Raw genomic sequence first — 13,445 nt, forward strand, 5'->3', positions numbered from 1 at the left:
GAAGAAGAAGAAGAAGAAGAAGAAGAAGAAGAAGGAGGAGGAGGAGGAGGAGGAGGAGGAGGGCCGCTGGTCGCCGGGTTTCCATGTGACAAGGGGAAATATGAGGGACTTTGACAGGTCTTAAACGGTCTGGCGCCAAGGCCTCAGTCTAGCCGCTAAATATAGCCGGAGAGATGATGCAGGAAGATGGGAGGAGAAGATGGAGAGATAAAGGGAAGAAAGGAACAATGTCGAAGGGAGGGAGGAAATAACAATACTTGATTCTAGACGAATATGGCGCAAAACTGCTCCGTTATGTTGTAATTAGAGCGTCTTTGGCCAAATCACCGGGACGGAAGAAAGTTTCTTCACGCACATGGTCCCAGCTGCTGCTCTGTGTTGTACTGAGCGGACAGATCAAGGACACAGAGGAGCTGGAGTCAACTTCCTACTGTATGGAAAGCGTCATGCAAGCATTTAATCCACTTGAAATGGCTTTCAGCCCCAGATAACAGGGGCTGACAGGCGGCATCAAATATATCAAACTGAGGCTTCCAGACTCGCTAGTTTGAACACATTTCTCGTGATGAGAGAATACTTCGTCAACATTGTAAATTATCTTACACGTGGGGGAAAAAATGGGGACCAAAATGTGAAATACGTTCCAGTTGTGATGTGTGTCTCCACACTTCACTTTGCGCATCTTGTACCATTAGCGATGATTGCTTCCACATCCCCTCCACACACGCACGCACACACACACATACAAACGCACGCACACACACATCCACACACACGCACACATTCCCCACGAACAAGTCTGAGGAACACATCACTGTCTGCTTCCATTAATCCCCAACATAGAGCATGTGCTAATCTAGCGGCGCAGTGCCCTTCTATGTAGATCCGCGGCTCGGAGCAGTCCTCCCTTCACTTAATGACTTTTAAATCGCGCGTAATGGAGATTTCTGTCTCCCGTTGACGGCGCAAAACAAATAAATGGTGACTAATTTGAGAAAGCATTTGTTGATACAATTATCCAGTCGAGTGTCCAGCAGAATAACCGTTATCCACCTCCATATGTTGCTAATCTTTTTCCACTTTTTTCTTCTTTCTCTTTTCCAAGTGAAGCTCCGTGCACGCGGCTTCACAGCCTGACGAACTGCCGCCGCTCCCACAGCACTCCTACGCCTCTTCTGTCATTTCATAGATCGGAAGGTGGAGCATTCCAAATAAGTCAGCTGTCCGGACAAATTATAGCAGATACACACATCGCCATGTAACTCTGGGGAGAACTGTGCGTTATGTGCCAAACATTGCTTGATGATTTCACATTATTCTCACGTGATGCTCAAAGGCGTTTATTTAAGTGTTAAAAAACACCTTTTTGTTTGTTTCTTTTTTTTGGTGCACATTGCCAGTGAGCACAGTTGGTGCTCCGGGTCTTGTGTCTCCTACTGTTTCTTTTCCAGCATTCTGTTTTGCTGGAGCTGTCAGGCCTGCTGACTCTCTATACGCGTGGCCGTATCAATGTGATGCAAAGCGAGCAACAAGTGTGTAACATAGCGGAGATGTGAAAACACTGCATGCTGCTAAATCTTATAACGTGATGCATCTGACACTCAGGCGCAGACTTGCTAGAGTTGCATTTATTTTCGTGTCGCATTGTGTTTAGTGTTGTTGGCTTCACGTGGTTCTTTTACAGTCCCGTGTCAAAGATGTGCATGAGTTATATGTATTAATAACAATTATAATATTCACAACATGTCTCCCGTACAAGTGCGCCTGTCGACGGAAGCCGCTCCGTGCCAAAGGGTAGGACATCCGCAGTTTTCTGTGAAGGTCTCGTTCAGAGGGATTCTCACTTGTATCAGTTTGTGTCCAAGTGGCCCCGCAACACGGCGCTCTGCCCGGAGAGAGCAGCTGTTCATCCACAAAGATTATGAAGAAATAAAGAAATAAATCAATTCACATCTGACACCGGGCCATGACCGAGGCAGAAAAGTGGAGCGGAGCGGCAGATGAGGCTGCTGAGGGGCCCGGAGGGGCTCGCGCGTGCACGACTTCAGGGTAAATATAAAGAGACAAGAGATTGTTCTTATTGTGGCGCATCGGCCGACTGGCGCCGAGCGGCTCTTTAACAAACTGAGTCCAAGTTAATCAAGAGCTGCGGCGCCGGGGCTTTTTACTTCTTTTTTCTCTCTAAAGGAGCTCAGCGGAGTGCAGGGAGGCGGGGGAAGGGGGAGGGGGGTAGAGGGCCCGTGGCTCCCGGAGCCCCGCACTGTCCTTGGTTTGACAAAATACAACCTGTCGGAGATTACACGCTGCCACGGCCTCAGAGACTGAGCACTAAATCATCTCACAACAACACACACATCTCCACGCCGTCCAGCAACAGTGTCACATTAGGGACAATACAACCGCACTGGCAATAATAACATGTATCCTCATTAATAATAAAAAAATTAAAAATCTAACTCCAAATAATGCCACTTTATTTGCGTTTAAGTTAAACAAGGAAGTTTGTATCGAAGTGAGCACTCACCGCTTTTCCTTCTCTCTGAATTTGTCTCTCAATATTCACCACCACCATCATCTTTCACCTGGTTTCCTCTTTTCCTCCGCGCAGCATCTGGGTTTGTGTTTTCCAGCCACGTCTCTTTTATTACGCCGCCGCCTGCGACCGCCGCTGCCTTCCCGTCAGCCCGATCAGGAAAGACGCGCAGATAAATGGCTCTCGCCCGGGGAAGCCTGCAGCCAGGACGCGCGCAGCTAACGCGGATAGCCCGGCTAGTGTGAGGCAAATCCAGCATAAGCGTCAAAACAGCCGATAACATGGAATAACTACAAGGCGGTTATTATAGAGAGCCGTCGAGCTCTTTGAAATAAATCTCTCCGGAATGCAGAGCATGAGCCGCGCGTCGTGGAGTGAGCTACACTGCAGGGAGTTGTTCTAACTGACAGTGGTAAACCTGGAGAACTGGAGCGGGTCCTTTGTTTTGAGGTGAGTATTACAACTGTGACTGTGGATGGGCTGGTTTCTCCGGAGGCGACGTTGTAAAAACGCAAGCCGAGAAAGACGATGCCTCCACCGGCCAAGAACTGAGGGCTGACCCGGCGCTTGGCTTGGAAATGGGGGTGGGATTTCCCGATCTTTCCTGTCATTGGTTAATATTTTATTCTGTTGACATGTTTTCTTACTGCTAATGCTTCCGACACCTTCTTGCCCCCCTCCCATCCCCCTCCTCTCCTAGAATCTGACCGGAGCTGTCAGAACCACGCCTATAGGGGCCCACAATTGGTCCAGAAAGCGTAAAATCAGCAATCAAAGGGGCTTGGTTCATTAGTGTTGGGGATGGAGGCAGGAAGGACATGTGAGATAGTCACAGATCTGCAGTGAACGGGGCCACATCTCTCCAGTCAGTGTGGGATGACTGAAGCAGGGAAACAGCTTATTTCTCTGAGAGGCACACAGCGCAGCCGGGCTCTGCCTTCACCGCAGCGCTCCTATTGAGGGACTCGGCGGACGAGCCGACGGAACAGCACATCAACAGCAACTCGGGGGCTATTTTCTCCACCCTGATAACGCGCCGTGCGCTCGACAACGCGCCGTCCTGTTCTGCACCGCTTTACAGAAATTAACTGCTCGCGAAGCTCGGACCTATACTCGGGCTCTGGGTTTGGGGGGAATTACCACTAAAATATCCATTATTTCAGTTCGTTTTTTGTGGATGCACCGATGAGAGATCCAGTTTTCACAGGGACTGCAATGGCTTATCACCCTTTTCACGCACACCGGGCGACCGACTTCCCAATGTCCGCCTTTCTAGCGGCCGCGCAGCCTTCCTTCTTCCCGGCGCTCAGCCTGCCTCCCGGAGCGCTCACCAAGCCTCTTACGGACCACGGCCTGGCCGGGGCGGCGGAGGCTGGACTCCACCCGGTCCTGAGCCACCATCAGGCGGCTCATCTCCGCAGCATGAAGAGCCTTGAGCCCGAGGAGGAAGTGGACGACGACCCCAAAGTTATATTGGAAGCCAAGGATCTTTGGGACCAATTTCATAAACTCGGGACGGAGATGGTTATTACCAAGTCCGGAAGGTAAGAATTCACCAATGGATATACCGAAACTATATAATCTTTTTTTTTTTAAACGGCCGTTTCTTTTTAGCCTATGAATGACATTTTATCAACTTGTTAAATGGCACGTGCCTTTGCTATTCGGTTTTTATTTCCCCCCACAATTATTAACCTTTTAAACAATTAATACAAATATGATAAAAAGCTATAAAGAGAATAATGCACGAACATGCCATGTTTACCTCGCAAATAGAATGTTTTAAATTAAGGTTCAGCCCCATAACTGTGTTTTTATTTAGGATTTAAACTGGCTTTTTTTTGTTAAATAAGTTAAATTAATAAAAACGTTAATTAATTTAGAACATATTTCCAATATATTTGAAGATTGATCACAGTACATATTTGGGGCATTTTCGGGGCAAATGTGACATGGGCTTTTCGTCCCGCATCCTGGGTTTTATAAACAGGCTGTCACACTTCAGAAAGCAGGGACGTGAAGTGGTGTGGTCATAAATGTACTGTTCGTGTGTAGTGTGGGGTTTGGACAACACACACATACATATACACACACACACACACACACACACAGGGGGACAGACAGACAGAGACCCCCATAACACGCGCGCGCCCACACACACACACACACACACACACACACAGAGAAAGAGAGATAGAGGGAGAGAGAGAGAGACGTGATGGTTTTGCTGGAGAGTAATAATTACAATATTTCTTCTGGTCGAAGCGGCGTGTTGTTGTGCGTCCGCGCCGCCTTCAGCGCGTCGTGTCAGACGTGTCCGTGTGTTGTGGTGGAATCCCGGCGTGCTCACCCTGTGTGTCTCCCCTCTCCAGGAGGATGTTCCCTCCGTTCAAAGTGCGAATAAACGGACTTGATAAAAAGGCCAAATATATCTTGCTGATGGACATCGTGGCGGCGGACGACTGCCGCTACAAGTTCCACAACTCCCGCTGGATGGTGGCGGGAAAGGCCGACCCGGAGATGCCCAAGCGGATGTATATCCACCCGGACAGCCCGGCCACCGGCGAGCAGTGGATGGCGAAGCCTGTTGCTTTCCACAAACTCAAGCTGACCAACAACATTTCAGACAAACACGGATTTGTAAGTAGTGGGAGTTTTTAATCTCGCCTGAACCGAGACATTTTTATCTTTATGTTTTACATATGCTACATGAGGTGTTTTTAGTTGTTGTTTTAAGAAAAAAATCAGATTACATTTTTATGAAGCATATGGGGTTAAGTGGGTCGTTGCAGCAGCGCAATAATAACAAGACAAAGCCAGGGGGAAATGGAAAATAAATATAAACCGCACAGCATGTACTGAATCCAGATGAAAACTGCGGGAACATCGTGAAGTAAGATGGCCTAAATGCGCAGAGCTTTCCCCTCTCAGTGTAGAACCAGAACGTCTCAAACCAAATCATCTGAGAGGATAGACACGTGTTAAAGATGAGACAGCCGACATGTATGCTGTTGAACGCCTTTACGTCCAAAGCTGTTGACACTGTGTCGCCACTTGACTTCCCGCTCACAAGCGCCGAGCTTATGTTTCTTGCAGCTCTCCACATTCAGGATAGTCTCAGCCTGCATGTAGCAAACGAAGCCGTCTCTCTGCAGCTGCTCAGGGCCCAAACCACGGCTGCGTGGTCCCCCTGGCCCTTTATAGCTATGGCTTGTATTTGTAATAAATACACAAATAACACCAGTATGTCTGTGTTTTCCAAGCTGGGGGTTAAAGAGAAATGATGTGAAATGAGAATGATACCAGTGTAGTTTAGAATATTATGGTAGGCAATAGCCTAGTATGGTGTAGTAAAGTATAGGATATAGGATATTATAGGATAGGATCGTTTATAGTGCCCTATTCTTGTTGTGTGTTTTATCCTAAATATGACCCCCATATTTACACATCATTTCACCGGTTTTGAAATGTGCACCAACCTTTACAAAAAAGGAGCAACAGGAGCAAATTACAAATATCTCTGAAACTCCTTGTGACTGGCATGAGAGTGCAGCTTCCGACTGGAAACAAATTCAGCATTTACATGTCAGTCTAAATCATTTGCACTCGCTTGAAGGCAGGATTTCTGTCCACGTCTAATGTTCTTCTATTGTGATCTTTAAGGTGTGTGTGGGTTCCTAGTCTATATCTGACATTTTATTTATAGGCCTATCTTGAATTTACACTTAATAGCATGTGATTGCTCTTTGTGTCTGTCCTTTTATCGGTGTGGTTTAGACGTGTTAGTTTTAAAACGACGCATGCTCAGTCTCTGTCCCAGCCCCAGCTGCCGGCCTCGAGCTGCCGGCTCCAGGCTGCGGCCCAGTGAGAGGAGCAAGGTGTCGCTTTTGTTCCGATAAACTGGATAAAATCACTTTTTTTTGTTTATTTTGGTTGTTGCTGTGATTCTGATCCCTCGTGACACCATGTGTGGCCTGCTCAGGATTTTCCCTCGGCCCCGCACTAATTACAGACATGTCTGCTCACTCAGTAATTATAACGGCATCAATAACAATGCGCTGGAGGATCCGCGTCAACATATTCTGTGTGGAGTTTGAGAGAAGGAGAAAAAACGACTGCCGCATATTCACGTCAACGCTGTGTCTTTTCGTGTGTGTTGGTCCAGACCATCCTGAACTCCATGCACAAGTACCAGCCGCGGTTCCACATAGTGCGGGCCAACGACATCCTGAAGCTCCCCTACAGCACCTTCAGGACCTACGTGTTCCCGGAGACGGAGTTCGTGGCCGTGACGGCCTACCAGAACGACAAGGTGAGTCACTGTTCACACTCAGACGACTGCCTCTATGGCTGCTGTGCTTTGCATAATAAATGTCCTATGCGTCCCCTCCCCCCACCGCCAACCCCCGAAGACTTAATCTGGTTTTGTAGGTCGCCTAATTTCCCTGCAGAGGATTCCCATGGCCCACTTGATTTATTTATTTGTTTATTTTTTGGCTAGACTCGTGGTTGGAGCAGATATTTCTGACATAGTATTATATCTGCTATTAATGGGCTATACAAGAGAAATATATGGAGAGTGTATTGTCTTCACTTCTAACATGCACAACATGTACTCTATCTTTATTTACATTTCTGTCCTCCCAAAACAATCCCTCTTATTACGGCTTTCAGTATTTTTTTGAATTGAGGTTTTAATATATGTTCAGCCTATTATTAGCCCATTTGGTTGACTCGTTATCCTCCTACATGAAGCTAATTGGAGTTTGTGTCCAGGGGTCCGGGGAGGGGGGCGGTCTTGTAAAAGTTATAGCAAAGAGTCATCATCGATTAGAGGGCATTTAAAAGGCTGGTCACCCGCAGTCATAGTAGACAAGACACACTCTCTCTGCTCAAATGCGAGCTTCGTGTCAAGGGCCACAGGGCCTTGAGGGGTAAAGGCTGCTCCATGCCCCTATATGGAGCCACGCTGGTCTTTTCCACATCAGGACATCTCGCAGAGAAGCAGTGATCCAAACCGCATTATTAATTATTGATATGATAGTCATCTGTTCAAGTATTGTTCTGCACATTTATTATTATTTTGTTTCCTTCTGGGGGAACAGAGGCGTGTGTGGCCCCATAGAGGAATATTTGGTGGCAGAATTTCTCTCCGGGGGCCGATGAGAATAACACTCCGTCATTACGCTTTTATTAATAATGCAAATCCGAAGCCTACGGTGGCTACCGTCCAACACGCTGGTTTCTATGCGTGTTTATCCAAACAACCAATACACGCTGCGGACAACACGCTCTACCACTGTGGACAGGTGTAACTCGGGTTCCATCCCTCCAACATCCATCCTCACTTATGTCTTCTTTTTTTGGACAGATAACACAGCTGAAGATCGACAACAACCCGTTTGCCAAAGGGTTCAGAGACACGGGGAACGGGAGGAGAGAAAAAAGGTAATGGCGCCTTACAACGTGCGTGTGTGTGTGTGTGTGTGTGTGTGTGTGTGTGTGTGTGTGTGTGTGTGTGTGTGTGTGTGTGTGTGTGTGTGTGTGTGTGTGTGTGTGTGTGTGTGTGTGTGTGTGTGTGTGTGTGTGTGTTTGTGTGCGTTTGTGTGCGTTTGTGTGCCCAAGGTCTGGTGTCACCGCGTTAGGATATTCCCGGAACCCCATTAATAAGTATGGTTCTTCCCACTGTCCCCACAGGAAGCAGCTCACCATGCCGTCGCTCCGGATGTTTGAGGACCAGTGTAAGGCGGACCCGGAAGGCGCGGACTCGGACGCCTCGTCCAGCGAGCCTCCGACCCGCAGGGACGCCGTCCACTCTCCGCTGGGAGCCGATACGAGCCCGCTGAGGTTCAGCAGGGCCAGTCGAGGTGAGACACGTTGTTGTTGTTGTTTGTTGCTTTTTCGGGCCCATTAATGAGCCGGTATTTCAATAATGATTAATTGCGTAATTAATTAAAACTTTTAAGAATTAAAAAATGTAATCCTCTAATTTAAATTTTGCGAACTTGGCTAAAATATGTAAGCTACCTGAAATGAATTAGCAACGTGAGGAAAATAAATAAGTGTGGTGCAGAAAAATAATTAGTTTGTGTTATTAGAATGTGCGATTTCGCGAATTTAGATGCATTCACGTACATCCATAACAATAGGATACTTTAAAACAATTCACAGTCATTTGTATAATGTTTTAATGTTTAAAGGCCCCCCCCTTGTGACACCTGTCAACCAATTCAGTACAGGCCAATAAGATCTCCCATTGCACCAACTTTATTTCATGAAATTCCAATAAACAGGCCTAATGTAATTTACAATACGTTTATGATGCATGGACAGATAATGTGCGGCAGCTAAATACATTAGGTGAATGTAAACTGTAAAATAAACTTATACTTTGATTGAAATGTGCTCATATATTCACATTTATTTTATTATAAAGTAAATATTGTCTTCTTTTTTTTTGACCCAAACTATTGTTTTTTTACTCCTTCATTTAACCAAAGAATGTATACGATAATACTGGCTTACATATTGGTCAGTACTATGCTATTAAATTCAAATTGGTTGATAATCAAAAGCTTTACACAATTAATACAACGGTTTTTTCCCATTGCTCTGAAAATCTAAATTGACATTCATGTTGCAATATAAGCCGGCTGGCTTATATTGCAACATGAATGTACCTACAACACAAGCCGGGTTAAAGGTGTCTGTTGGTGACGGCTAGGGATGGTCAGATACTTTACTTATAACAACTCTCTCTTTCCCAACGTGATTCCTGTATTTTAGATGATAAAACGTGCTCTGACAGCGAGCAGGAGCTGGAGAATCACAACGAGCGCTGCACTGGATCCGAAAGCCCGGGACCTGAACCTGTGTCCCCCTACAGCTCCAGGTGTGAGGAGCGCATCAGAGACAGGCCGAGCACAGAAAAGAAGGAGGACACCTTATTCACCATAAGGAACCTTGAGAAGGACAAAGCGGACAAAGGGGACAGCAGGCACAGGAAGGACACTGCGGACGTGTTGACAAAGGACTTGGACGCAGGAGGCATTAGTGCCACTAAGGAGACCTTCTCCCCTCTCATGGTTCAGACCGAGAGCCCCTCGCACTTCAGCCCAGGCCACTTACAAAGTCTGGCTCTGTCTGGCCTGCACAGTCAGCAGTTCTTTAACCCTCTGGGTGCCGGATCACCACTGTTGTTTCACCCCGGGCAGTTTGCCATGGCCCCAGGAGCCTTTTCTGCTATGGGCATGGGGCATCTATTGGCCTCTGTATCTGGAGCAAGTGGTTTGGAAAGCACGGGAGGAAGCCCCAACCCCTTCCCCTTCCATCTGTCTCAGCACATGCTTGCCTCTCAGGTAAGGAAGGTCCTCCGTTCAGAAAATGATTTAGTTTGCCTGTACACCTGTTGATGTCTTTTATTTGGTCTTGAAAATATGCATGGTCCGAGATTCTAGATATCATGCTGCATGCAAACAAGTAGGACCTTTTGAAAGTATGGCACATGAGGATTTAATTATTTAAAACACAGTAATCAAAGTGTTTCCTGAAACGTGTTCGGCTTCTGTGGAGTAAACTATGGCACACTGTTCTGTATGTGTTGCTTTTATTTTAATAATATCAAAAATCAGTTTGAAGAAAATCTGAAATTGACCTGTTTGATTGCTGTTAGTGAGTTGGAAAAAAATCTATCAGTGCTTTGATTATTGAACAGCTTGACTGGAAATAGTGATGTGAAAGTGTAGCTCAAAGTCTTTCCTCTTGCATATTCCAGGGCATCCCCATGCCTCCATTTGGCGGCCTGTTCCCATATCCCTACACCTACATGGCGGCGGCTGCTGCTGCGGCCTCGGCCCTCCCAGCCAACAGCCCGCTCTCCAGGAACCCCTTCCTGAGCGCATCACGTCCCCGGCTCCGCTTCAACCCCTACCAGCTCCCAGTGTCGCTGTCTCAGAGCCTGCTCGCCACTGGGCTGCAGGGCAGCCTGAACCCTGGCTCAGAATCCTCCAAACCGGGCAGCAGGGAGACCAGCCCGCCTCCAGAGCACCACAGCAACCATAAGACAGGAGGGTCAAGTGGGAGGGGGGCATCTCCCAAAACCTCTTTGAAGGACTCAGTGAATGAGCTGCAAAGCATCCAGAGGCTGGTGAGCGGCCTGGAGAGCCAGCGGGAGCCCTCCCCACGTGCAGACTCTCCCAAGTGATGAACACTCTCTGTTTGGGATGAAGACTTGGCTTGAAGAGGACTATAGGTGCATTTGTCCTGTACAGCACATTGGGGAGACTGGGAGGAAGCTTGACCGATATGGGTCCAGTGAAGGCTGATATCTGGTATTTTGGAACAAAGCAGCAGATAGACAAAAATGTTGCCCATATAATTCAATTTAATCTTTTTTAAATCCATAAGTATTAAGGGTCTCCCCTGGAGCTTACCTGTTAGAAAGGGTTTTGACTATCACCAGACACTTACTTTCCCCCTGAATCCCAGTGTGTGTTTTGGGTTAGTGGCTCTTGAAGGCAGGCTCACCCAAAATAATATTATACAAAAACAATGAAATATATATATAAATATGCAACACATTTTAGACAATGACATACAAAAAAAATGATGATGAAACACAGATCAACGTCAAGAGACTTAACGATTCCCCTACACATGTGTAGGCACTGAAACGTTACGGTGTCCATGGTATCAGAGGATGAGTATCGGCCTCATCTGTCGGTCCAACCGGCCTGAGAGCCCGCGGCGGAGCGGCGGAGCGGCGCGTTGCGGTCGGTGATCTTGAAGCGTTTGAGCGGCCCGGTCGCGGCAGGCAGGTCTCAAGCTGCATCCAAAAACTTCTTCTTTTTTCCAGGCCAGATTATTTCATAAGGCATGGAAGGGAACGAGCTGCAAGAGGAGGAAAGAACCGCTCTTCATTTCATGGCAGAAAAAAATGATTTCTGAACTATTTATGTAATTAAAGATAAAAACAAATCCTGTAAATAAAGCTAAGATCCAAGAATATGCAATTGGTATTAATTTATTCAAGGCTGTATATTAGCGTGTATATATTTCGAATTTAACTTGTTACTTTCCCCCCTCCTCCTCTCCCCCATTTTACATGAACTATATATATGAAAGCTATTTAGCGCTTGTTGGTTTGAAAAAAAACTGTTTATGAAGCATCGCTGATTTTTAGGTGACGTGTGTGCCATGTTTTAGTCTGCATCCACCAACAGAAGGCAGAGGAAAGAGCTCCACATTCAAAAACACCTCAGGTTATTTCACTCCAGCCAGGAGACATTCAAAGCAATTCCTCCTTCGGGCGCATCATTCATATCTATTCAAAATTATATTTAAGGAAGAAAGTATCTTGTTTATGCTGGTTGTCCATTTTTTGTTGTTGATTGTCTCACAATTTCAATAAAAAAATCGTTGTGCTGAAAGCTTGGAGGCGTGCCCTTATTATTATCATCATCATCATCATTATTATTATTATTATTATTATTATTCATATAATCATATTTTATTATTGTTATCAAATAACTCGAGCAAAACAGTTGTATACATTTATCGAGCGTCTATATATACTGTGTGATCACACACAGAGGCACACGCGGGACAGGACCGCCCCCTGTCGGTCATGTATTTCGCAAGAAATAAATGTATTTTGATTAATTTACTTAGAAAATATTTTTGGTTTCAATTCACGTCATTTAAATACATTTAAAATCAGATGATGACATTAATTACATACATACAACTGTGAAAATTAAATCATATCTCATTTCACCACTTTTCTTCTTGGTAGCCTACTATTAAATAATTGCAATAGTTGGTTAGCAGTAGCAGCATTTCGTATTTATGATATGTCCCCTGAAGGCCCCTGTTCAAATCTATTTAGAGGTCGTCATCACCTCAATCAGCATTTCCTTTAGTATTGTGTGCTGTCTGTATTTTTAGAAAGAGTCGAGTAATGTAAGTATTTATAGGAAGAGCTTTCTCTGCTGCTCACACATCCTCTGGAGCCGTTAACCGTTCCCTGCCTCATCCGGGAACATCGGGGGCCTGCAAACTCTGGAAATGCATGTAATATTGTAGCGTTTTAACAGGATAAATATGCAACAATGTCATGTGTTTGAACTAATATCACGAGATTGTTGTCATTTTCTTCCGAAAAAAATATGTTCGTATGTTGTGTTAGTCAAATTGTGAACCATCGTGTGTGTGTGTGTGTGTGTGTGTGTGTGTGTGTGTGTGTGTGTGTGTGTATACAGAGAGAGAGAGAGAGCTGTGTGTGATGCAGCAGTGCTGTGCGTGTGACTGCGTATGTGTGTCTCGGTTTAAAGGGTTAAGCAGGGGGAGTTTAGGGCAGCAGACAGCCTTTTGTCCGGGACCCGGCGCCTGTCGCCTGCCTGCCGGCCACAGCTTCCACACCGCCCCGCTTCCTAATTAGAGAGCCCCTCCTCCCCTCCTCCTCCTGCTCCTCCTCCTCCTCCTCCTCCCCTGCTTCTGCTTTTTCTTTTCTTTCTGCAGCGATAATCACAAAACTCTCATTCTATTACGGGGACCATTGTTGCCACTCTGTTATCTTCAATTAACAGAGAGCGCGACTCGACCTCGCACTCTGAGAGAAAAAAGTATTTGTCTCAATCAATCAGTCAATGAGTGATCAATTGGCTCCTGTGGAGACCCCGTGGATCATAACTAATGACTGGTGACGGCGTGGGGTAAAAAGGCCAAGATTATTCACAACTTTCTGAAATGATCAGTTATTATTGATGACAACAGGAGCTTAAACAACAACAACAACAACAACAACAACTGTTGTTCTGTGTTCGTCTCCACACAGACCAGCAGCACCTTCCTCTCGTGTGTGAAAGTGAAATCTGTCATCTGCCCCTCTTATCTACAGGACTACAGGAAACAG

The 13,445-nt window shown here is 46.1% G+C and overlaps 1 protein-coding gene across 2 annotated transcripts; it reads left to right on the forward strand.

The window, feature by feature from the left end:
• Window positions 1-67: 67 nt before the first annotated feature.
• tbx2b (T-box transcription factor 2b) lies at window positions 68-11,961 on the forward strand. Of its 2 annotated transcripts, none has more exons than XM_056441361.1 (7): window positions 68-4,077; window positions 4,906-5,173; window positions 6,693-6,845; window positions 7,905-7,981; window positions 8,231-8,400; window positions 9,320-9,891; window positions 10,308-11,961. In XM_056441361.1, the coding sequence occupies exons 1-7, from the start codon at window positions 3,719-3,721 to the stop codon at window positions 10,734-10,736; spliced, it is 2,028 nt and encodes a 675-aa protein (XP_056297336.1). In that variant the 5' UTR covers window positions 68-3,718; the 3' UTR covers window positions 10,737-11,961. The 2 variants fall into 2 exon arrangements, with proteins under 2 accessions (XP_056297336.1, XP_056297337.1); XM_056441362.1 differs by having other exon boundaries at window positions 69-4,077; window positions 6,699-6,845.
• Window positions 11,962-13,445: the final 1,484 nt, after the last annotated feature.

Source organism: Pseudoliparis swirei, chromosome 20 (genome assembly GCF_029220125.1).
Source record: "Pseudoliparis swirei isolate HS2019 ecotype Mariana Trench chromosome 20, NWPU_hadal_v1, whole genome shotgun sequence".
Classification (NCBI taxonomy): domain Eukaryota; kingdom Metazoa; phylum Chordata; class Actinopteri; order Perciformes; family Liparidae; genus Pseudoliparis; species Pseudoliparis swirei.